General features: G+C 32.7%; 5 protein-coding genes and 1 long non-coding RNA gene across 21 annotated transcripts in view; 4 read left to right on the top strand and 2 right to left on the bottom strand.

Moving 5' to 3' along the window:
• Positions 1 to 9,501, top strand: part of LOC111638180 (dystrobrevin beta-like) — a 15,070-nt gene extending 5,569 nt beyond the window's left edge. Inside the window, exons 1-17 of one of the 8 annotated variants that reach the window (XR_002758816.1) lie at positions 11 to 29; positions 101 to 181; positions 390 to 640; positions 732 to 817; positions 1,808 to 1,959; positions 2,036 to 2,144; positions 2,241 to 2,407; positions 2,482 to 2,609; positions 2,697 to 2,801; positions 6,408 to 6,498; positions 6,580 to 6,662; positions 6,740 to 6,938; positions 7,010 to 7,283; positions 7,366 to 7,419; positions 7,487 to 7,686; positions 7,898 to 8,229; positions 9,363 to 9,501. Coding sequence is in view for 2 of the 8 variants with exons in the window: in XM_023383850.1 (XP_023239618.1) it covers positions 372 to 640; positions 732 to 817; positions 1,808 to 1,959; positions 2,036 to 2,144; positions 2,241 to 2,407; positions 2,482 to 2,609; positions 2,697 to 2,801; positions 6,408 to 6,498; positions 6,580 to 6,662; positions 6,740 to 6,938; positions 7,010 to 7,283; positions 7,366 to 7,419; positions 7,487 to 7,686; positions 7,898 to 8,029 (2,049 nt within the window). In the remaining 6 variants the exon portion in view is untranslated. The other 7 variants (XR_002758817.1, XR_002758815.1, XR_002758808.1 and 4 more) reach the window with 7 other exon arrangements.
• Positions 1 to 15,286, top strand: part of LOC111638220 (dystrobrevin beta-like) — a 28,213-nt gene extending 12,927 nt beyond the window's left edge. For 2 of the 6 annotated variants that reach the window (XM_023383885.1, XM_023383890.1), the window contains exons 3-11: positions 11,085 to 11,187; positions 11,304 to 11,384; positions 11,630 to 11,843; positions 11,935 to 12,020; positions 13,019 to 13,170; positions 13,247 to 13,355; positions 13,452 to 13,618; positions 13,693 to 13,820; positions 13,908 to 15,286. In XM_023383885.1, the coding sequence (XP_023239653.1) occupies positions 11,106 to 11,187; positions 11,304 to 11,384; positions 11,630 to 11,843; positions 11,935 to 12,020; positions 13,019 to 13,170; positions 13,247 to 13,355; positions 13,452 to 13,618; positions 13,693 to 13,820; positions 13,908 to 14,055 (1,167 nt within the window). In that variant the 5' untranslated portion in view covers positions 11,085 to 11,105 and the 3' untranslated portion in view covers positions 14,056 to 15,286. Of the gene's footprint in view, positions 1 to 11,084; positions 11,385 to 11,592; positions 11,844 to 11,934; positions 12,021 to 13,018; positions 13,171 to 13,246; positions 13,356 to 13,451; positions 13,619 to 13,692; positions 13,821 to 13,907 lie in introns of those variants that run through there. The other 4 variants (XM_023383899.1, XM_023383921.1, XM_023383912.1 and 1 more) reach the window with 4 other exon arrangements.
• The window catches only part of LOC111638271 (vascular endothelial growth factor A-like), a 47,800-nt gene extending 31,055 nt beyond the window's left edge, over positions 1 to 16,745 (bottom strand). For all 4 annotated transcript variants that reach the window (XM_023383950.1, XM_023383976.1, XM_023383966.1 and 1 more), the window contains exon 1: positions 16,515 to 16,745. The gene's annotated coding sequence lies outside the window, so the exon portion shown is untranslated. The remainder of the gene's footprint in view (positions 1 to 16,514) is intronic.
• Positions 9,419 to 19,425, top strand: LOC111638301 (zinc finger and BTB domain-containing protein 14-like). Its single transcript, XM_023383991.1, has 5 exons — positions 9,419 to 9,557; positions 17,270 to 17,938; positions 18,020 to 18,182; positions 18,644 to 18,712; positions 18,804 to 19,425. The coding sequence occupies exons 2-5, from the start codon at positions 17,291 to 17,293 to the stop codon at positions 19,277 to 19,279; spliced, it is 1,356 nt and encodes a 451-aa protein (XP_023239759.1). The 5' UTR covers positions 9,419 to 9,557; positions 17,270 to 17,290; the 3' UTR covers positions 19,280 to 19,425.
• Positions 19,426 to 20,068: 643 nt separating this feature from the next.
• LOC111638265 (dnaJ homolog subfamily B member 1-like) lies at positions 20,069 to 23,023 on the top strand. The gene is made up of 7 exons (XM_023383942.1): positions 20,069 to 20,274; positions 20,331 to 20,434; positions 20,495 to 20,659; positions 20,869 to 21,020; positions 21,090 to 21,250; positions 21,316 to 21,459; positions 21,635 to 23,023. Exons 1-7 carry the CDS (start codon positions 20,207 to 20,209, stop codon positions 21,801 to 21,803), a joined length of 963 nt encoding a protein of 320 aa, XP_023239710.1. The 5' UTR covers positions 20,069 to 20,206; the 3' UTR covers positions 21,804 to 23,023.
• LOC111638309 lies at positions 21,258 to 23,158 on the bottom strand. Its single transcript, XR_002758841.1, has 2 exons — positions 23,053 to 23,158; positions 21,258 to 21,568 (listed from the first exon to the last, which is right to left on the bottom strand). It is a non-coding gene; the product is annotated as an uncharacterized LOC111638309 (long non-coding RNA).
• Positions 23,159 to 24,057: the final 899 nt, after the last annotated feature.

Below are 24,057 nucleotides of genomic sequence, written 5' to 3'. Positions count from 1 at the left end.
TATTAGCCTCTGAGAAACGTGCCTTGATGGTATTTTATTGCATTTTCCTATGTGTGCATCCCCCGTTTTTTTAATGTTTTCTCTGCTGTACTTTTTTTAGGTACTCAAAATTTTGATGTCATTAGATTTGCTTCTTACCGCACAGCTTGCAAATTGAGATTTATACAAAAGAAACTTCACTGTAAGTATTTAATGACTAATCGATAATCTTAAGCGGGAACATATAACAAAAAAAAAAATAAACAAAAATTATATTAAAAAAAAGATAATAAATATAACGATTTAAAAAAAATATATAAATGTAAAAAAAAAGTTCATAAAGGGCAAGCCTCAAATGGCCTGTGTATATTTGATCGTGCACTGCTAGTATTATGTCTTACATTATGCAGACTACATCCACAACTGCTGCTTTTATCTGGGCCCCAGTGTACCTGATCAATATCTGGAATATCATCGAGGCTTTCCGGGAAAATGGTCTAAACAATATGGAACTCAGGACCGAAATAAACGTTTCACATCTGGAAACCCTCCTGTCGTCCATTTTTTACCAATTGAATAAAAGACTGCCATCTGCTCAACAGCTCGACATCAATCTGTGTACAGCGAAAGTACTCAACTGGCTTTTGGCACTATACGATAAGTAAGCTATATAGGCCTTAAGTTTCTGTATCAGTAATACTGTAGTTACGGCATGGAATTAAATACCTTTTTTCTTTTTTAATTTTAAATAGAGAAGACAGAAGCAAAATTTCTGCATTTTCACTTAAAGTTGCGCTAGCCACAATGTGTGCAGGGAAGCTTATGGATAAATTGAGATGTAAGTCGATTTTGACGTAAATGACGTTAAAGATGAATTTGCTTTTAAGTTAAACGACGAGATGTAATTTATTTTCATGGAAATATAGATTCTAAAATTATGACAATCCATTGGAGAACTATTTAATTTGTTAAATGATATCTTCAATGAGTATTAATTGCATTTTTAACAATAATAAAGTTGATTATATTGGGGTTTTATCAACTTATTCGTGTTTAAAATGTAAATTTCTACGTACGAAAAGCTGTAAATAGATGATATTTTAATAAAAATCCTAAAATTTACTCCTATTATTGGAGGTTATTTTCGTTAAGATTGAGAATATTACAACAATTATTTTGAATGCGCCAAAAATTGTCTTCGGTGATTAAGTGGGAATATTTTTAAAGTGTGTTCGAGATGCCTGGGGAATTCCAAAAAACATCGCCCTTTAAATCCTCGTAGAGCTGGATTTGAAGTTCAGACTAGTTATCCCCCTTAAGAAGATGCTCTTCAGCACTGCTAAAGAGAAGTTAAAGGGTAGCATCAATCTTGCTACCCTTTAACTTCTTACCTTCACAACCTTACCTTTCTGCAAAAACCGCAAAGTTCGCTTTCATTTTTTTGGCATTTAAGTACAGCATAAAAGCTGAATGCCAGCGACACAGATTTTTCTGCAGTGCTGCAGAGCAGTAGCTATTCGGAAATTTAAACTCTTCTAGCGCTGTTTGTAAGGACATTTTTAAATTCTCAGGCATCTAGAACGCTGTCAAAATATCTCCACTTGGTCGCAAAAGACCCTGTATAAGAACAAAATTCAGTTAAAAACGTCTTACTCAAATACTTTATTATTATAAACTTTACAGAAATCGCCCAAATATGAGATCAGTCTTGTTACATTGCTTTATTTCAGAACACACTGAAACAAAATACGGTTAGATGACTTTTGGGCCACCCTGTATACTATATGAAACTATTTTCAAACTTTTTTTTATCTTTTTATTATTACAGATATATTCTCGCTTATATCCGAACCAAATGGATTATTAATTCATACACGTTTTGCCGACTTTTTAAAAGAAGCATTGGTTCTTCCATGTGCTGTTTATGAATCGCCGACATTTTCGTTTAAAGAGAGTTTAGCTAGTAGAATTTTTGATCACGTAATTGTTTACTTTCAAAAGAATTATTTGATTAATTGATTTATAAGTTTTTAATCTGAATTAATTTTTTTTCCAGAGATCTAAAATAACAGTTAATGATTTTCTGGACACAATCATTTCCGATCCCGGTCCTTCCTGTCTTGTATGGCTTCCTCTTCTGCATCGTTTGGCTAATGTGGAAAATGGTAAGACAATGGCCAATTTATATTATTAAATACAAACAGCTTAAATGATATATTTTCGATAATTTAACTGAATTTTAATCTAATTTTCGTCGATAGTTTTTCATCCCGTTCAATGCGATGGTTGCAACAGAGAATCTTTCAGAGGTTTCAGATATAAATGCCAGCAGTGTTATAATTATCAATTATGTCAGGATTGTTTTTGGAGAGGAAGGATTTCCGGAAATCATTCAAATCAACACGAAATGAAGGAATATACAACATACGTAAGGATATTCTTTGATCATAAACTTATTCTCCTTCCAAGTATATTTTTAAAAAATACTGTTCTATGTTACAGAAATCGCCCAGTAAACAACTCGGCCATTCATTAAGAAAATCATTTCAATGTGTTCCGGAGAAACCAGCAAACGTTTTCCCTCGTTTTCCGGAAAAACCAGAGAGACCTCTTAATTTATCTCATATCGTGTAAGTAATTTTCTTTTTTTAATATACATATATAACCATTTTTAAAATTCTAGAATGTAATAATTTCGAATAAAATAAATCATAAAGTCCAGCATCTCCTGCCACGTTTCAAAATGGATTTTCGGAAGTGCCATGTCGTTCTGTCGAAAAATATCCCGTGGAAAGTCATTCGAGTCATGCTGTAGCCAAAAGGTTTGTAAATTACCTTTTAAAACACAGCTTTTTTTTTTTTTGATTTCCAAACTGATTATATTCATTCATTAAAATAGTTTCTTAGAATTTACTCCAATAAGAGCTAGAAAATCTCTCTCTATAACGATTTTTCTTATCGTTTCATCAGAATCGAAAAGTTCATTGAGATTCAAAGCATTAAAATTTATTTTATCGCATACATTTTTTACAAGAAAAACACATTAAACATACATACAACGATAAGGGGGAAAAAAACTATTTAAATTATAATTAGTAACAATTCGAATAAGTTTAGACAGGACTGTAAAATGAGTTCAGAGCAATCTCGTGTTCTGAATACGCAGAAAACGAAACATGGTTAACTGTCTTTTGGACCACCCTGTAAATCTAATATTTAGGAGCTGCTCTAAATATATATCGCATGACGCGAGTTCATGAGAAACGGGAAAAATCGACCACGTTAATTAATGTAATGATGATTCAATACAATTAATAACATTTTCAATCCAACACAGCTTAATGCTTTCCATATTTATTCCTATCTCGAGTCGATATTATTAACGAGGTCTAAGAGGATATCGATTTAAAAGCTCTAGAGCGAAATTTAAACTATTTCTTTTAAAATCGTGTACGTTTGAAGAGGCGAGATAAGAACAAAGTAGTGGTAATATAGTTATTTGACTGTCAGCTACTTGTGTTTCGAGTTTAGATGTTAGTTAAGTCGACGTTTTTGATGATTATTACAGACATTAAATATAAATTTTAATTTATTTTTGGTGTTAAAATTAGAAAAAACAAGTTATTTTGTATATAAAAATGTAACTTAAAAGGCAAGCAAAATTTCTAATAAAGCGAAGTTATAAAATTATTATGCTGAAAATTTTCAAATTGCAGACCAATAGATTCCCACTATCGTCCGTCCGTCGTTCCTTAAAGGAGTTAGATAGATGAAAATTGAGACCAGATATAGAAAGCTCAGGGAAAGAAGCCCCGATTAACTATATACGAACTTCCGGAATAGATCAGAAGTTATGCAGTATGATTAACACACTCCCTCTCCTCGGCGGGGGAAATTTCGGAAAGTCCCTTCCTTGTGTACATTCTCATCACGTACCCTAACTGTGTACTAAATTTCAATTTTCAACTCCTAACCGTTTGGGCTCTGCACTTAATATTAACTCGATTATAAGATTAAGCTCTGTTGAATCATCAAAAATAACCTTTTAAAATTGTTTTGTAATGCCACAAGAAACAAAATGATATCCACTTGTTCTTATTGGCATAAATAAAAGTTTCGTTTTTAAAGCAATCTGTCAAACTATTTCATTGAATACGATAAAACAAAATTTTATCAATTTATAACAATGTACACGCATCGTTTTCTAATATCTAAGTTTACAACAAATTTAGATAAATCAATACAAACTGCTAATTAAAATTTAATTGTTTTGTATAATTGCTTTCAGTTTTTCTTGATTTTTTTTTATTTAAAAAAACTCATAATAAAATCAAAAAGATAGAATTAATAAAGAAAAGAATTATGCATTTTAGAAATATTTTTTTGTTTTTGTAATAAAAAATGGCGGCTACGTCTATCTTGCGTCATTGCTCTTTCTTTCAGATATAATTCGTGTAAATTTATTTTTTAAAAGATCAATACATAATAATTAATTTTTAAGACAATCGACAAATTTGAATAAAGTTGGATGGTCTAAAAGTCAATTAACTGTATTGTTTGCGAGCGATTTCGTCAATTTTGTTGCATCAAAGTAATTTACGAAATTATACCAAAACGTTGGTCGGTGCTATTGATCAGTGGTTAACCGACTTTTGGGCCACATTGTATTTGTGATCCCGATGTGAATCATCATCATGAGCATGAATACAAGGTGGGCCAAAAGTCAGCTTGAGTGATTATGAGATCAAATGTGTTCTACGCCTTGCAGCGATGTGCCCTGCAATATATATATAGGCCTATATTTTTTGAGGAAATATATAAATTTGTTTAGACGTTATATTAAAATTATGAAGGAATTCTATGAGGTTTATATTTTGTATTCAAGACATGCCACAAAGCAGGAACCAATTTAATACTAATTGCATCTACGATAGCGTTTCTATACAAAAATCAAATAGGAATTGGAGAAAAGGGAATTGATTTTCCGATGAGTAAAATCAATGTTAATTTAAAATTACATGTTTTTCTCGGGCAAAATTGATTGGGCCTCGTGTTCCAAAATGATTGAAAGAACATTTTTGCTTCCATTGATCAATCCTAATCCAATTTCATTCATAGAAATACCGGGTTAAGAGGCCAAAACGTTCTCTATGCTTTATTACTGCTGGATTCTTCATTGATCTTAAAATATATTTTTCTTCCTTCACGAATCTATTCATTTAGAATATGTTAGGAAATGTCTGACCTTTTTAATCACATTGTCAAATTTTCCAGTTGTATTTCAAATTGAGTAAAAGTTTCATGGACAAATGAATTTATAATTAGAAAGTCAATAGTTCCTTTTAGTTTCATTTCAGTAAGAAAACAAGTAAAAATCTAGCAGCAAGTTGCGTAACTTTCCCGGCACGAGTTAAAATTGTATGTGGCTCTGTTAAAGGTTTTTTTTAAAAAAAAAATAAAATCTCGTATTATTAATTGTTATAAAATGGCAAAAAAGCTTTTGTGATAAAGATGAGTTATTAGCATTTATAGTTGTCCCCACTCGAGATACGATACGTAATGCCCGTCTATCTCCCCACCTCCTCGATCTTTAACCACCAAATTTTAACAGCCTCAATGCCCTGATCTCCTCGCAAAATTTCAGAAATTTTCGAGAAAAGACACAGGAGTTATTACATTAAATGTTAAATTTTTGGACCAAAAAAAGCCTGTGGAAATACGTTAAAACGTATAAAAATAGTTTAAAATTAGGTACAAATAGATTTGATTACAATTGACTGTTTAGTGTACGAAAACCAATTACTTAATCTTAATTAAAGCAATTCATATTTCGTTTATTAATATGGAAGTAACTTAATGATCAGTTTTGAGATATAAGTTGGCAAATCCCAACAGACTCTTAATCGCCAATTACATAGACGACAGATATTTACACGTAGATTTCTTTATGAAAATGGTCTACAAATTGAGTTTACTCGATAATTCATTTGCTAAAAAAAAATATATATTAGAATTTAATACAGAAGGACAAATAAGTCAACACTTTCCAATTTACTTTTAATATTAAAAGATGATTTAAAAATGTAAATAACTCGTAAGATTTTATAATGAATTCAAGCGCTGTTTAAATAAACTTAAACAGAACAAACGATATGATATTTAGCAAAAATTTATTTATTTAAGAGTTTTTTTCGAAAGAAAATTATTATTATGGTTATCTTCGTTAATAATCTTTCCGGAATTCATTGTAAAAAAGTTATGTAGTAAAAACCTGTATAAACCGGGATAGTTTTTCCGTTTTAGACAGGTTTTATTTTACTTTTTTTTAAATTAAGACTTCAACAATATTAATATCGTTTACTTAAAAATTTCCTTCTTTTATTGTTTTCTGTAACCTTCAGAAGCTAAAATTTATTATTAAATTTCAGTCCACAGTACGCTTCGTCCGTGGAAGCGTATCAAGAAGAAGAACATAATCTTATAGCTCGATACGCTGCACATCTAGCAGATTCATCTTCAGTAAGAATTAAGATTTTTAACGTTCTTATCATAACTTTTAGACTGTATATATTAACAAGAGGCTTTTTTTTTCTTTTACAGTTAAGAAGCCCATCCGAAATTAGCTTATCTCAAGATACTAACAAGCAGCAAGAATTGATACTTCAACTCGAAAATGAGAACAGGTATAATCCAATTTTTATAAATCCGAAATTCCCGCTTACATCAACAAATTTATTTATAATTTTATCTACTATTTTAGGGATATAATGAGAAAGATTATGTGTCTTCGACAACAACAAATGGGTGCCTTGGTACCAACAAATAAAAGTTCGACATTGATCAGCGAGTTGCATATACTTCGACAAAGAAAAAACGAATTAGAGACTCATCTATGTGATTTACAAGAAAGTAGACGAGAATTAATGATTCAACTCGAAGCACTGATGAAACTGTTAAAAGTAATTTAATAGTTTAACCATTATACACGCATCGTTTGCTACCATTAATTAATTTTTAAAATATTTATTAGAATCATCAAGGGTTACCTACGACACCGAGTAGCTCTCACTCAGGAACTAACAGATCGCTTCTTTTTACTACACCCTATCCACTGTCTTCGTCACGAAGCGCGCCGACCACTCCGGGAAGTGGCATCCCTACTTTTGAAAGTTTTTCAGGAGTAGGAGCCAAGCATCTCCCATTTACTTCTTCCGCCAGCACACGGAGCTTACAGAATGATTTATTAATCGCAGCAGATTCGGTTACAAATGCCATGTCTTCATTAGTCAGAGAACTGAATTCCGGTAGGAATTTTTAAATATTTTAAAAATATTCCCAGTTGCGTGACTCGAAATTTATTGATTTCAAATCCACTGTTACAAACAGGATCGGAGGATGAGGAGAGATTACAGGATCATAAACTACTGAGCAGTAGCAGAGGTAAGCAAAGATAGCTAATTGAATTGTTTCTGGAAGCAGGGAAAAAACAATACATTCGGTGTTACAGATTTCGAAACGGAAGACACCGAAAGTCCTGGGGATAGTTTAGAGATTGGGAGCACATTATGGCAAGAAAAATGCCACCGTTCCGATGAGAATAGATTCCTGGAAGAGATATGCGCTAGGAACGTCACAAATACCTCACCTGGGGCCATAGGTGGAATCGATGATACAGAAACTCAAGAACTTTACGATGGAGAAATTGGGGTGAGTATGTTACAGCAAAGAAACACAATGCCCTATTTTTATTTTGTTTTAGTTCCTTCACTTATTATTTATTTTAATTATTATTTTTTTCTGTTTGTTTCCTTTTTCGTTCGCTTCAGATTTCGTTGTTTCGAAGACAGAAAAATCATTAAACAAAAATTACTTTATTATTACTGAATTACCTTCTGCTGTTTTTAATCGTTGATTACAGGATTTAGATTTGTCTTATCATCACACCTCATTTACCACCGACGACGAGAGTTATGTTCGAACAGATGATGACGATGATGAAGGAGCAAACGCAGACTGGGAAGATAACATGAAACGTTGGGTAAATCGATAAAAGACAGGTTGGATTTCCTAACGTATGCAATCATTATATGCAGTTGATTTTAAAATTTTTCGAACATGTTTTCGCTTCGATTGGTACATGTTGCATTGTTGCAGTTTTCTGTTGTTTAAAAAGACGAAAAAAAAAAAAGAAATTGTAAAACTGAATTTCTTAAGTATTAATAAATCTTAAAATATCAGTATCTGCAGTGGGTAAGTCCGTTAAGTTATTATACCGCTAATTTTATAATAGATATAAAAGAATCATTGATAAACACAATAAAATAAAAGTGGTAAAACATACAGGACAGTTTTGCATGTTAAATTTGTTAATTATAACTGATTTAGTACATAAATTACACTAAAAATACACAAAATACAAGACGTTCTAACGAGTAGACATACATAAAAAAAAAAAGGTAGTAATCGAGACCCAGACAGAAAAATGCGTTTTGGTCGCCTCGGGCGGGAACTAAACCCACACATTCTTTGATAACACACACACTGAATGTCCTAGTCACGTAAGCTATCAGAACATACTTAAAGATACTTTCTAATGGAACCCCTAGCTTTATCTCGAGAACAGTAACTTCATCACATTACCTGTTTCAGATAAAAATCTAAATTTATTTTATGAACGCACATAAGTTTGATAAAATAAAATTTTAAATTTATTTATCCATCACAATACAGCATTGAAATTCTGAAAAAAAAAAATTCTTCTTTATAAAGAAATTTATTTTTGTAGATAAATTACTGCAATAAATGATGATAAAATTCCATGGATAATCAGCAGCAAAATTTCTCCAGGTTTGTCGAAATGTGCATTGTATGATATAGATTTTATAATATATGAATACCATATGAAAAATCCATGAAATTACCACAGGGTGGTCCAAAAGTCAGTTAACCAAGATTATTTGGTCAAATCTGATGTTTACGTGTAGATATCGTACATTTTTTTAAGGCCTATCTTTGCCAATTATAGCAAAATATCTTGGGATTAATGCATCCTTAATCATTAGTTTTAAGGTCATAATAGTATCTATACATTAGTCGCATACGACATTAATTAATATGCCCATATTCACAAGTAAGGAACAAGATTTGGAAGTTACTTTTGATACGTGAATGCCTATTGATTAACGTGAAGAATGTCCGAAAAACTCCACGCGACGAGGCGAAGATCGAACCCACGACCAACAATGTTCGATGTTTAATATATTATATATACAACTTAGTATTTAGAGCATTTATGATTTTATAGAATACAAAATTTTATGCTTTGTTTTACTGTGAAAATTTTATTTTACAACTTTATTTTTTTTTTGTTTTTTTCTTAATAGACTTTTCTTATAATTTTGCATGATTGATGAACTATAATTTAAACTACACACAAAGTTATTATAAGAAAATTTATACAGAAACCGAAAGGGATATCGTCATGCGATACGAAATTAACCTGGAGATTTCGACTTTCTCACAAAAGCAGACGGAAACGTCCATTGATTTCACACGTTATTGGCGTATCAAATGATCAAGTGAGTCACGAAAATTAAAATATGTTAGAAATTATTATGCTTAAATATTAAAATAAATATTTTTATAAAAATCAATACACATTAAATTCACAAAATATGCTAAGTTTTCGGTCACTTCACATACTAAAGAATCACGTACTTGGTTTATTCACGTGTCGGAATACGCGATTAAATCAAGAAGGTGAAAGGAACTTTAATAATGATTTTAAAATACATATTGAGTAATATATAAAATATAAATTTAATTTTATACACGCTTATCATCAAGAAATCTAACATAGTACCGAATTAGGAGATTTAATTCTCTTATTTATACAATAGAAACTAAACCACGATTATAATTTTAGTAGTACAAATGGATAGAAATCAAAATACATCTTAAGTTCTTGTCTAAGATTATGAAATTGTAGCAGGAGATTGCCAAGTAATTATTTCTTCATTAGTAAAAATCGCATAGCAACACTTTTTTGAATTCAAATCTGGGTTACACATGGCGTAGTAGTCACGGAAACAGGTTTTAGTTTTATTCGTATGCGGCAACCGAAGGGAAAACTTCACGGGAGATCTTTTATCGGAAAACTGGCCTCTATTTAGGTGTTATTAACGTGAAGAAAACCCGGAATAAACTCCACGTTAGCGAGATGCGAACCCACGATTAACTATATACGAACTTCAGGTCTGAACCGGAATTCAAATGATTTCAATTCGAAGTTTTCTCATCAACGGTGTTAGATGACCGGCCTGACTCGATTGTTATCAGGAGAAGTATGATGTACAGGGACAAGGACTACTAAGGCTGAATCCAGGTTCAGATGTGGAAAGTTCAGGGGAAGAATACACCGACTATATACGAACTTCCTGTCCAGACCAGAAGTCATGTGATTTTTTAAATTAAAAGATGACAAAACATTGTAATCAGGCATTGTGACGATGCCACAATATATAATTCTATGTTTTAATATTATAATACTGTAATAGATTATGCAATATATTATATTATTGTGTGTTAATATATTTAGAAAGACGTAGGGTAAGTAGATTTTAAACAAATCAAACATTTTAAATATTTTTAAGTTCGTAAATATAAAGCCATCGTCATCTCCATTANTTTTTTTCAGAGAGGAAATTATTTATAATAAATGAGATACGCTTATATAAAACTCGGCCCAAAATTCAGTTGGCAGTGTGTTCCAGATATACTTTCGAACACTAATCCAAACGTGTTCTTCCTTTACTGTAAGCGTGATTGAGATAAGCCAGCTTTTACAATTGTTAACTGACTTTTGGACCACCCTGTATAATTATTATATCGATATTTTAAGAAGGAATTTATTAAGTTTTTTTTTCATATATGTTACGACGAAGCTTTTGTTTTAATTGATAATTTTTTTCTTTTTTTAATTTAGGTAAGAAGAAATATTAAAAAAGTACTGCTGTAGTTTATCACCAAGTTAAATAGTTTTAATTAATAAAAAAAATTAATGCATAATAATATTAATAATTTCTGAATTTTTTCTTCTTTGATAGATTTTTTTTTTTTAAAAAAAAATGGATTCCGGTAGATATTGCGAATACGCCACTTCTAGTTCCGGCACTCGAATAGATTATCGTCATTTGTTATCGGAGATGAGTGAGTTAAGACATAATATTAGCCTCTGAGAAATGTGCCTTGATGGTATTTTATTGCATTTTCCTATGTGTGCATCCCCCGTTTTTTTAATGTTTTCTCTGCTGTACTTTTTTTAGGTACTCAAAATTTTGATGTCATTAGATTTGCTTCTTACCGCACAGCTTGCAAATTGAGATTTATACAAAAGAAACTTCACTGTAAGTATTTAATGACTAATCGATAATCTTAAGCGGGAACATATAACAAAAAAAAAAATAAACAAAAATTATATTAAAAAAAAGATAATAAATATAACGATTTAAAAAAAATATATAAATGTAAAAAAAAAGTTCATAAAGGGCAAGCCTCAAATGGCCTGTGTATATTTGATCGTGCACTGCTAGTATTATGTCTTACATTATGCAGACTACATCCACAACTGCTGCTTTTATCTGGGCCCCAGTGTACCTGATCAATATCTGGAATATCATCGAGGCTTTCCGGGAAAATGGTCTAAACAATATGGAACTCAGGACCGAAATAAACGTTTCACATCTGGAAACCCTCCTGTCGTCCATTTTTTACCAATTGAATAAAAGACTGCCATCTGCTCAACAGCTCGACATCAATCTGTGTACAGCGAAAGTACTCAACTGGCTTTTGGCACTATACGATAAGTAAGCTATATAGGCCTTAAGTTTCTGTATCAGTAATACTGTAGTTACGGCATGGAATTAAATACCTTTTTTCTTTTTTAATTTTAAATAGAGAAGACAGAAGCAAAATTTCTGCATTTTCGCTTAAAGTTGCGCTAGCCACAATGTGTGCAGGGAAGCTTATGGATAAATTGAGATGTAAGTCGATTTTGACGTAAATGACGTTAAAGATGAATTTGCTTTTAAGTTAAACGACGAGATGTAATTTATTTTCATGGAAATCTAGATTCTAAAATTATGACAATCCATTGGAGAACTATTTAATTTGTTAAATGATATCTTCAATGAGTATTAATTGCATTTTTAACAACAATAAAGTTGATAAAACCCCAATATAATCAACTTATTCGTGTTTAAAATGTAAATTTCTACGTACGAAAAGCTGTAAATAGATGATATTTTAATAAAATTCCTAAAATTAGCTCCTATTATTGGAGGTTATTTTCATTAAGATTGAGAATATTACAACAATTATTTTGTATTTTGAATGCGCCAAAAATTGTCTTCGGTGATTAAGTGGGAATATTTTTAAAGTGTGTTCGAGATGCCTGGGGAATTCCAAAAAAACATCGCCCTTTAAATCCTCGTAGAGCTGAATTTGAAGTTCAGACTAGTTATCCCCCTTAAGAAGATGCTCTTCAGCACTGCTAAAAAGAAGTTAAAGGGTAGCATCAATCTTGCTACCCTTTAACTTCTTACCTTCACAACCTTACCTTTCTGCAAAAACCGCAAAGTTCGCTTTCATTTTTTTGGCATTTAAGTACAGCATAAAAGCTGAATGCCAGCGACACAGATTTTTCTGCAGTGCTGCAGAGCAGTAGCTATTCGGAAATTTAAACTCTTCTAGCGCTGTTTGTAAGGACATTTTTAAATTCTCAGGCATCTAGAACGCTGTCAAAATATCTCCACTTGGTCGCAAAAGACCCTGTATAAGAACAAAATTCAGTTAAAAACGTCTTACTCAAATACTTTATTATTATAAACTTTACAGAAATCGCCCAAATATGAGATCAGTCTTGTTACATTGCTTTATTTCAGAACACACTGAAACAAAATACGGTTAGATGACTTTTGGGCCACCCTGTATACTATATGAAACTATTTTCAAACTTTTTTTTATCTTTTTATTATTACAGATATATTCTCGCTTATATCCGAACCAAATGGATTATTAATTCATACACGTTTTGCCGACTTTTTAAAAGAAGCATTGGTTCTTCCATGTGCTGTTTATGAATCGCCGACATTTTCGTTTAAAGAGAGTTTAGCTAGTAGAATTTTTGATCACGTAATTGTTTACTTTCAAAAGAATTATTTGATTAATTGATTTATAAGTTTTTAATCTGAATTAATTTTTTTTCCAGAGATCTAAAATAACAGTTAATGATTTTCTGGACACAATCATTTCCGATCCCGGTCCTTCCTGTCTTGTATGGCTTCCTCTTCTGCATCGTTTGGCTAATGTGGAAAATGGTAAGACAATGGCCAATTTATATTATTAAATACAAACAGCTTAAATGATATATTTTCGATAATTTAACTGAATTTTAATCTAATTTTCGTCGATAGTTTTTCATCCCGTTCAATGCGATGGTTGCAACAGAGAATCTTTCAGAGGTTTCAGATATAAATGCCAGCAGTGTTATAATTATCAATTATGTCAGGATTGTTTTTGGAGAGGAAGGATTTCCGGAAATCATTCAAATCAACACGAAATGAAGGAATATACAACATACGTAAGGATATTCTTTGATCATAAACTTATTCTCCTTCCAAGTATATTTTTAAAAAATACTGTTCTATGTTACAGAAATCGCCCAGTAAACAACTCGGCCATTCATTAAGAAAATCATTTCAATGTGTTCCGGAGAAACCAGCAAACGTTTTCCCTCGTTTTCCGGAAAAACCAGAGAGACCTCTTAATTTATCTCATATCGTGTAAGTAATTTTCTTTTTTTAATATACATATATAACCATTTTTAAAATTCTAGAATGTAATAATTTCGAATAAAATAAATCATAAAGTCCAGCATCTCCTGCCACGTTTCAAAATGGATTTTCGGAAGTGCCATGTCGTTCTGTCGAAAAATATCCCGTGGAAAGTCATTCGAGTCATGCTGTAGCCAAAAGGTTTGTAAATTACCTTTTAAAACACAGCTTTTTTTTTTTTTGATTTCCAAACTGATTATATTCATTCATTAAAATAGTTTCTTAGAATTTACTCCAATAAGAGCTAGAAAATCTCTCTCTATAACGATTTTTCTTATCGTTTCATCAGAATCGAAAAGTTCATTGAGATTCAAAGCATTAAAATTTATTTTATCGCATACATTTTTTACAAGAAAAACACATTAAACATACATACAACGATAAGGGGGAAAAAAACTATTTAAATTATAATTAGTAACAATTCGAATAAGTTTAGACAGGACTGTAAAATGAGTTCAGAGCAATCTCGTGTTCTGAATACGCAGAAAACGAAACATGGTTAACTGTCTTTTGGACCACCCTGTAAATCTAATATTTAGGAGCTGCTCTAAATATATATCGCATGACGCGAGTTCATGAGAAACGGGAAAAATCGACCACGTTAATTAATGTAATGATGATTCAATACAATTAATAACATTTTCAATCCAACACAGCTTAATGCTTTCCATATTTATTCCTATCTCGAGTCGATATTATTAACGAGGTCTAAGAGGATATCGATTTAAAAGCTCTAGAGCGAAATTTAAACTATTTCTTTTAAAATCGTGTACGTTTGAAGAGGCGAGATAAGAACAAAGTAGTGGTAATATAGTTATTTGACTGTCAGCTACTTGTGTTTCGAGTTTAGATGTTAGTTAAGTCGACGTTTTTGATGATTATTACAGACATTAAATATAAATTTTAATTTATTTTTGGTGTTAAAATTAGAAAAAACAAGTTATTTTGTATATAAAAATGTAACTTAAAAGGCAAGCAAAATTTCTAATAAAGCGAAGTTATAAAATTATTATGCTGAAAATTTTCAAATTGCAGACCAATAGATTCCCACTATCGTCCGTCCGTCGTTCCTTAAAGGAGTTAGATAGATGAAAATTGAGACCAGATATAGAAAGCTCAGGGAAAGAAGCCCCGATTAACTATATACGAACTTCCGGAATAGATCAGAAGTTATGCAGTATGATTAACACACTCCCTCTCCTCGGCGGGGGAAATTTCGGAAAGTCCCTTCCTTGTGTACATTCTCATCACGTACCCTAACTGTGTACTAAATTTCAATTTTCAACTCCTAACCGTTTGGGCTCTGCACTTAATATTAACTCGATTATAAGATTAAGCTCTGTTGAATCATCAAAAATAACCTTTTAAAATTGTTTTGTAATGCCACAAGAAACAAAATGATATCCACTTGTTCTTATTGGCATAAATAAAAGTTTCGTTTTTAAAGCAATCTGTCAAACTATTTCATTGAATACGATAAAACAAAATTTTATCAATTTATAACAATGTACACATCGTTTTCTAGTATCGAAGTTTACAACAAATTTAGATAAATCAATACAAACTGCTAATTAAAATTTAATTGTTTTGTATAATTGCTTTCAGTTTTTCTTGATTTTTTTTTTATTTAAAAAAATCTCATAATAAAATCAANGCAACGCAACACATGGGTGATCTGCCAAGAGGGGATGCATCCCAGAGGACTTTCTGGCTCGTGACATGAGGAAAATTCGACTAATTCCACGTGGCTGGCGCGAACCCGCAACTAAAAACACGTGTTCAGAGGTTTTATCCACAAGGTCAATAGTGGGCATTATTCTATAAATAATCAATGAAAATATTCTAAATTAAAACAATAAAGCCTGCTTCACAACGACCCCTTACAACGCGAAACTGTTTTTCGCGTTGCGGAACAATTCCCTGAACGTGTTTGCAGGGCAGATTTTTCATTTTAAGCTGTGTTTGAAATCTAAAGAATCCGCAAACATCTCCAAAAATAAGAAGGTGGAAAAAAGGGATAACGTCGCCATTATTCCCATCGAACTTCACCTATCAGACTAACCAATAAGAGAACTTCTTTTAAGATTCCGCGAAGTAAAGTGCTCTGTGAATCTCACGATTTCCGCTTCGTGAACGATAGAGATCGCATAGTACATAACAAGAGATTACAAACAAACAGATGGCGTTAATATAATTTACAGATAACATTAAAAATCCAGTAAACGAATTACCATTCCGCAAGCTTAATACAAGAAGGGACCGTCCCTAAGTTACTCAAGCATCGTTACAATGCATTAGAAGGAAATGAGTATTTACAGAATGTTACGTAACGTTATTGTTTTCTGAAGTGTCGCATTGTTGTCCGTACTCGTACTATTTGTCACTGCTTCATAACGTTATACATAGGGCTAGGACATCTAGGCACCAAAAACATGTGGTTTTTAGTGCCTAGATAATACAATATAGCCTTAGTAATAATACAATATAGTGCTCTGTTATTCCTTAGCACAATTAAGGAGGTCGATAGAAGATATGCGTTACGTAATTTAAGAACGATCCCCTAACACACTACTAAATTTTATAATATACGGATACAACCATCCAAATAATAAAAATTTATAATTGAAAATGTAAGACACTGACCTTCAGCATTGTAGAAGCAGCTGCAAGCTTAAAGATTCGTCGACTACAAAGTGCAGTTGAGGTGCTTCTTTCTTTCACACAATTTATATGGAGGCTTGATCCCCAAATAGTATCAGCCGAAGTTACACGAGCCACGGGGCTAATACTTTACGAATAACGAAGCTCCCAGAGCTTTCGCGCATCGAGCATACGAAAAACGACATTCCACGCCACAGCTAACGAGTCACCAACACAAGCAATATGTAAATGATGCACTCGCTTTATTTACAATAGGTGCGTTATGCGCATTATCTTTTCTGTATTTAATTTATTATTATTTCCATTCTCTTTAGAGTAAAAAATATTTCTTATAATGAGATAGCATGAAATGACGTCAGATTGACGTAACGGTGTGCACTATCCTGTATGCACCTATAGGATGCAATGCGCGCTCCCTTATGTAAATGAAGAAGAGAAACGTATTCATTTCTTCACAGTGAACAGAAGAATACGACTTACATTTTTAATTTTTTAACGATTCTTTCAGGAAATTGATTAAAAGATCATCCTATTAACTATAAGTAAGCAACTAATTTAATTTTCTAAATAAGTAATTCTTTAAAGTATTCTAGAAGCAATGGTACGACATTGAATGTCGTATTCATGAAAATTAATTAAGAACTTCGGAAAAAAAATTTTAAATTTAGGCCTACACGCTACTCTTGCACACATTTAGCGCCTACCATTGTATTATTAATATATATTTTTATTTTTAGCAGTGTGACATCACTGAAGCTATGGAAAGTCAATTAGTGCAGTTGAAATGGAACGATCAAGAAACAGATCTAGCAAGGACTTTTCATAATTTATTTACCAAAGAAGCCATGCTTGACGTCACATTAGTCTGTGAAGGAAAGACACTGAAAGCTCATAAAATACTACTATCGGCTAGTAGTCCGCTACTAGAAACCCTGTTCCTGGAAAATCCTAGTCAACACCCAATTGTAATTGTACCCGATACGAAGTATTCGGAACTTCAAACCCTCATAGATTTCATATATAACGGAGAAGTTAGTGTTTCTCGTGAAATTTTGCCATCTGTATTCAGAGCTGCAGCAGCCCTGCAGATTAAACGTTTTCTAAACATGGAGGAAGAATTCAATAAAATTGAAAGTGTAGATTCTTCAGTTGCCCAAAATGGTAACGACAAAATTGATTCGCCCAAATCTTCGTCAGTTCGAAAGAAAGGAAGAAAACATCACAGAAAAGAATCAAAAAATATTATAGAAATATCATCTGGGGAGAGTGAAACCGAATCTCTAGTGACCATAGACGAAATTCCAGCAGATACAATTGGTTCTAACAATGCGATAGGATGTGGCTCGGGAGGAATTCCATTGCACGTGGAATACACGTGCTTTTCGAGCCCATTTATTGACGAATCGGTAAATATAAATTGTTTTTTTTTATTGTCATCAGGATTTGTTCGAAGATTTAATTAACCAGTGTAAATTTTTTGATTCAAGGAAGACGAAACTGAAGAATTTGCTTCTCCTTCAATAAAAGATAAGTCGAATGATTTAAATATCACAACGCATGAAAAAAGGAAAATTGGAGCGGATCCATTATCCCAAGAGCCTCGTAAGATGTTGTCAAATTCTTCATGGAAAATTTCCGAAAATGCTTCAGGTAAACTGCTAAATGCAACAGGGGTCTTGTTTTATGCCAGTGGTTAGGTTTAATCCTTGAATGCTCAAGAGTAACTTTAATTCTCTTATGCCGATTTTATTTTAAAATTCAGTATAATGTGTTTAGAATGTTTTTTCTGTTACTTGTAAGGCCCACCAGTAGACAAAATTCACTGATGTTCGCGAGTTCGCACCTCACCAACGGGTCTACCGAGTTTTCTTCACGTGTAACGTTTAAATACGGGCCGCTATCCCATAGAAAAGCCTTCGATAGGTGAAACGTTGCATTGTCTTTATTCCGTCAAGACACTAATACTACTGGGTGAAGTCGCAAATTTACACGAAAATTTGTTTACTCGCAATACATGCTGACGTAACTTACGCGTAAAACAGGACCATACTCTATATCTTTTCACCAAATAACGAATTTTTCAGTTGAGATTTCACCATATCAATTTCTAGCAATCCAAAGTAATTTAACGAACGAGTCTTGGAAGAATTTCATAAATGAAGAGGGCCATACAAATTTAGGTTTGTCGTATTTCTGAAATAAATTTTTTTTGGTACAAGTGTACATTCCCAGGAATATTCCTTGTAAAAAATTTCACTTTAACAATTTCAGAAGTCGAACGAAAGAACGAAGCAAGCATTTCTTCACACGTAAAGCAGAAAACTTCACGCCACAGCAACGAAACGGAGATCAACGACGGAACCGAAGCTGCGGAACCCATGGAGTGTTATCTTTGCAAAAGGAAATTTAAATTTCTGTGTCGTTTTCAGGAGCACATGAAGATCCACTGCGAGCAGAAACCGTATCAGTGCGTAAAATGCCACCACAGTTTCAAGCGCAAAACGGATTTGGCAAGGCACATTCGGATTCACACTAAGCCACTGAGTTGCAATTTCTGTTTGCAGAAATTCGCATTTAGGTGGCAACTAACGAAACACGCTAAGGTACATTCGCAAGACGGTCCTTTCCATTGCGATACGTGCCGAGAGAAGTTTCAGAACGAAACTTCTTTGCAAGACACTACTGATCGCTGCTTGAATAAGAAAACTGCTTGCTGCGAAGTGTGCAGCAAGAGTTTCATCATCTAGTCCCAAGAACTAAACTTTCTGATCGTTCTAATATTGAAAAATTCGCAAGTTAAACTTCAGTATTTTGTGTAGAGCATTGTAGTGTTAAAATGTTTAAATTAAAAACGGCCATTTTTTCCTGCCACCTGGCATAAAATGGCACCCTTCTTGAGTATTTGATTAGAATTATTTATTTATATATACCCAGTTCCTACCTGGTTAAATATCCATGAATTCTAGTCATTTAGGTATGTTTTCATACCTAATATGAATTTCTCGAGTTGATCTAACATTGTGTTTACATATTTCTGTCAGATTGCTCGTGATTAATGTAAACAAGAACATGCCATTCTGTCTTCAGATTGGTCTAATTTAAATGCCAATCGAACATGAGCCGAATTGCAAGTGACTTCTCGTGTTATAGAAGGAAACTATTTGGAAATAAAGGAAAATTTTGTTTCTCGGATAAACTTTGCGTAATATTAAAATACCTAACATAAATTAAACCATCTATTAGGTAAAAATTTCACGTATACCCTAAAAGATTGTGAAATTTGCAATGACATTGTATAAAAAATAACTTGTAGGGACGTTTGTACCATTGCCCCAAGTGCATACCCTCAATTTCTGTGGTAATTTATGGCTAACATCATTCTTATTTTGACTTTTATTAGCCTTTACTATCTTCCATCTTATCCATTGACTGTCTTCCAATTCCTAGTTCTACATCTCACAACTCTTCAATCCTCTTTCAATGATTTTTATGGCAGAATCATACCAGAATTCAGTAATTTAAATCATTTAACTAGCGAGAACGTAGCTCATGCAACGACTTTTTTCTATAAAATTTATTCGAATGCACGAGATTTTCGTAGAATTTGTATAACGAATTTCAGCAACGTAAAACAGAATATTCCAAAGCAGAAAATTCGAATTTATTAAAAAGAAATGGGCGTTGATTATTATGGTGTCTTAGAACTAACTTCTTCAGCCACGGATGATGACTTCAAAAAGGCGTAAGTCGTACCAGAATACGGGCATAAAAATCGATTTTAATCATCAATTCTTACAGGTATAGACGCTTAGCACTAAGATATCATCCTCTAAGGTGTAACGACGATTATGCTTACAAGAGATTTGCTCTAATTTCCGAGGCGTATGATGTTTTGACGAATCGTAAGTGGCGACTTCTTGAATTTTCCTACGGTTCCTGCCATTAATTCGATTTTTTCGTAGCCGAAACGAAGGCAATTTATGATCAATACGGTGAATGCGGATTGAAATTGGGAGTGCCCATTTGGGCAGAGGGCGCAGAAGGTGCCGTTGTAAAAAATTACAGCTTTCATGGAGATACAGAGAAGGTTTTTCGTGACTTTTTTGGCGTTGATAATCCTTATGCAGGTAAATATTTTGTTTCGTGGGCCGATTATAATGGCATGGTTTGGGCGAGTCTAACCTACAGTGGGCTCAAACAGCATTGGCGAGGGATGGGGACAATGCCTCAATCCAAAATATTCATAATAAATCTTTGGGAATGAAAAATCTACAATGATGGGTTTGATCCTTACAGTGAGGCTCAAGAAAATTGATTTCTCTAATTTGAATTTCAGAATATTTTATCCCCAATAATGAAAAAATGGGCAAATATTTGGGACCGGAAGGTAAAATGACACAGCTGGTACCCGACCCCACTCACATAATAGAAGTGGAACTTGAAGAGTTGTTTAGTGGCTGTTTTAGAAGATTAGTGTATGAAAGAAAGGTAACATCTGAATATAAAGGTATATCAGAGTAGTAAAGGGTTTTAAATGATGATCGTGTGAAACGCCAGGTGTTGAACGAAGACGGAGTGACGATGAGATCGGAGACAAAAAACTTGTCCATTCAAATTCCACCAGGATGTCCTTCCGGAAGGAAGTTTACATATCGTGGACACGGACACCAGAATCTGAACTCGGCATATGGAGATGTCGTCGTGTTAATAAAACAGAAGTATTTATACTTATGTAAACATTTATTATAATTTAACTCTAATTTCTCATTTATTTTCTTTAAAGACCACACAAATTATACATTCGAGAGGGAAATGATTTGTGTGTCGACACGAAGGTACCGTTAATGGATGCACTGACCGGCTTTAAAACAAATCTGGACACGCTCGACGGCACTTCTCTCTCAATTGCAATCCCCGAGATAATAAAGTAAGTTCGGAGACATTGGCTTTTATATAAATTCTAATAATTCGCTGAATATTTACATAGGAACAGCTTTGAAGGCAGCTCATAGTTTTCTAAGGGTTACATATAGGCTCTGAAAATAAACAAACTTGAATTAATTTAATTACTAACTAATATTATTTTAATTAATTCGATTTAGACCAGGCACTAGGAAGATATTAAAAGGGAAAGGAATGCCTAACGAAGAAAACAGAAGAGAGAGAGGAGATCTTATCATCAATTTTCAAGTTGTATTCCCTGAATATTTAACCAAAATCCAGAAAGAAATCATTAGGAAAGGATTTTTGCATAAATCTGAGGATAATTAATAGTTTTATTGCATTTCGTGCAGATGTAAATGGATCAGAATGGATTAAAGACAAATAAATGGATAAATGAATCTCATAAACAATGTGGTTATTAATATAAGTCAATTCATTTTAGTATTAAACGTGAATAAAAACCAATTAACCCCTATAGTTCCAGTTTGTTTATTCTTTAACAGGTAAAGAATGAAGAGTAAGGAGGAAAATTTGTTTCTCCTCTCTATCCACTGCAGGTTTGGCTATGCCCACAATACGGGTGGCAGAGCGATGCCTGCCTATGTTTATTTTGGAATGATCTTGCCGGTCTTCTAACCTGAAATCAAGTTTCCTCTCGAACCTCTATTTCTGGAACGAAAAAAACAATGGGCATAGTGAGAATTCATGCAAGTGTATGTGTCGACTGCTATGGGGAGAGAGAAGTTCAAATTTGAAGTTTGATAATGACCTCTAGACAGAGTCAAAATCAAGTGGTAGTTGCATATTGTCACTTGTCAGAGAGAGAAGAGAGCAAGTTTGAAGAGATGCTGTCGATTAATCCAAATCACAATTACAGTGGTATACAATTTACAATCACGTTTCTGAAAATAGAGAAAGAAGGTGACTTCAAATCTTTTTAAAAGGTCTTGAAACTAACATTTAATATAAAAATGTTCAACTGCAATAAAAAAAAAGCAAAACGTTGCTTTTTTATTGTGTTCTTCATTGTGATAAAACTCGCCTCGACCATTTTATTGGAGAAAATGATCCACATTTTTATGCTCTTCACAATAAAGTTCCCATCACAAAGCTCTGTATTAATTACATTGTCCTTATTACAATTATATTTTATATAAACATCATAAAATATTTTATGATGTTTATATAAAATATTTTATCATAAAATAAGTAAATACCATCAGCCAAAGTGACTTATAAAATGTTGAATTTTTCGATTCTTTAGTTATTAACACCTCTGTAGCAGTCGACACACAAATTTGCTTAAATTCTCACTATGTCCATTGTTTTTCTTATTCCCAAAATAGGTTAAATATTATAGAAAATTTGAAGACTCGACTCGATTTCAAGTTAGAAGCCTTGTCTTGTGAGTGAATTGAAATATTAGAATATGTTATCTTTCACCTTAATTAATGGAAATGGGACCTTGTTTTACACAGTATCCAATTAACATTTAACAAATGAATTAAATTTTATGCCTATCAAGTGAGATTGTACATTTGCTTACAAATTATAAATTTTAAACATAAAAATTCACCTTAATAACTTTATAATATATTAAATGTTAAATCCCATTTTCCTCATGCATTCTTTATGGGCTTCTATTAATTTCTGGCAATTTTCTTCACCATTCTGGATAATGCTATAAACAAATATAATGTCATAAAATCAAAATAATCTGTATAATTTTAATTATTTTAACAAAACTTAATAGTGGATTTTAATTATAAACTAATTAATCACTAGTTTTATCTTAAAATAGCTATAAAAAATGCAGAAATTTCAACAATTAATTATAATGTTTTGTTACAAAGCTTAGTTATATTGCAATAAGCAGATAATTAAGGAAAGAGTCAATGACAAGCTTAACCAACCGCCTCCGACTATTAGCAGAAACAATTGTTGATGCCAACTGTTATAGCCATAACATAAGTGTCAATTTTTCAGGGGCACTGCGCATATGGCCACGCAGCCACAACTTGAGATGGAACTTAAATATATGCTCGATTAATTCGAGGCAGCCAAGATTTAGACGCAAAAGTTCGGCAGTCGGCGGTGATTCTCAAACTATAATCCATGAGTGTATGCCAGATCTCAGGTTTTGGGGATTAACATACTTTTTGTTTGCAATTGGAGAGGGACAATTGCAATTAGACATTGTCTTTCATGATCAGGGATGTGTAGATCATCGGTAGGGCCAGAGTCGATCCCCTACTACAAACCAAGAGAAGTTTCATTACATTCTAAACAAAACAGTGTCAGATTTGTAAATGCTTCAAGGAACAGGCCAATTCAAAATCACGCAGTACTGCATTTCCATTTAAAATTAATTCCCAGAATCGTGCGGCGTTGCATCACACCCAATAGATACTTTGAAAGCAGCGTTTTTGTGTAGGTTCTTTCAAAAAGTATCATCCAAATTGAAAAGTTAACAATTTAGGAATTTTCAATCTTTTTATGAAATTTTAAATACAAGAAAAGTTAAAAAATAGGTATCACAGGCAGGAATGGGGAGTCGGCAAAAAAAAAAAAAAAAAAAAAA

This window comes from Centruroides sculpturatus, unplaced genomic scaffold, assembly GCF_000671375.1.
Source record: "Centruroides sculpturatus isolate CEXI.00-Female unplaced genomic scaffold, Cexi_2.0 scaffold142, whole genome shotgun sequence".
NCBI lineage: Eukaryota > Metazoa > Arthropoda > Arachnida > Scorpiones > Buthidae > Centruroides > Centruroides sculpturatus.
This window is presented reverse-complemented; position numbering and strand designations above follow the sequence as displayed.

Excerpts from the sequence above, each read along its gene's own strand:
- LOC111638265 (XM_023383942.1), top strand. The coding sequence starts at position 20,207 with ATGGGCGTTGATTATTATGGTGTCTTAGAACTAACTTCTTCAGCCACG. Across the intron at positions 20,275-20,330 it reads GATGATGACTTCAAAAAGGC|GTATAGACGCTTAGCACTAA; the intron begins GTAAGTCGTACC and ends CAATTCTTACAG. Across the intron at positions 21,251-21,315 it reads GTCGTGTTAATAAAACAGAA|ACCACACAAATTATACATTC; the intron begins GTATTTATACTT and ends TTTTCTTTAAAG.
- LOC111638301 (XM_023383991.1), top strand. The coding sequence starts at position 17,291 with ATGGAAAGTCAATTAGTGCAGTTGAAATGGAACGATCAAGAAACAGAT. Across the intron at positions 17,939-18,019 it reads GCCCATTTATTGACGAATCG|GAAGACGAAACTGAAGAATT; the intron begins GTAAATATAAAT and ends TTTTGATTCAAG. Across the intron at positions 18,183-18,643 it reads AATTTCCGAAAATGCTTCAG|CAATCCAAAGTAATTTAACG; the intron begins GTAAACTGCTAA and ends ATCAATTTCTAG.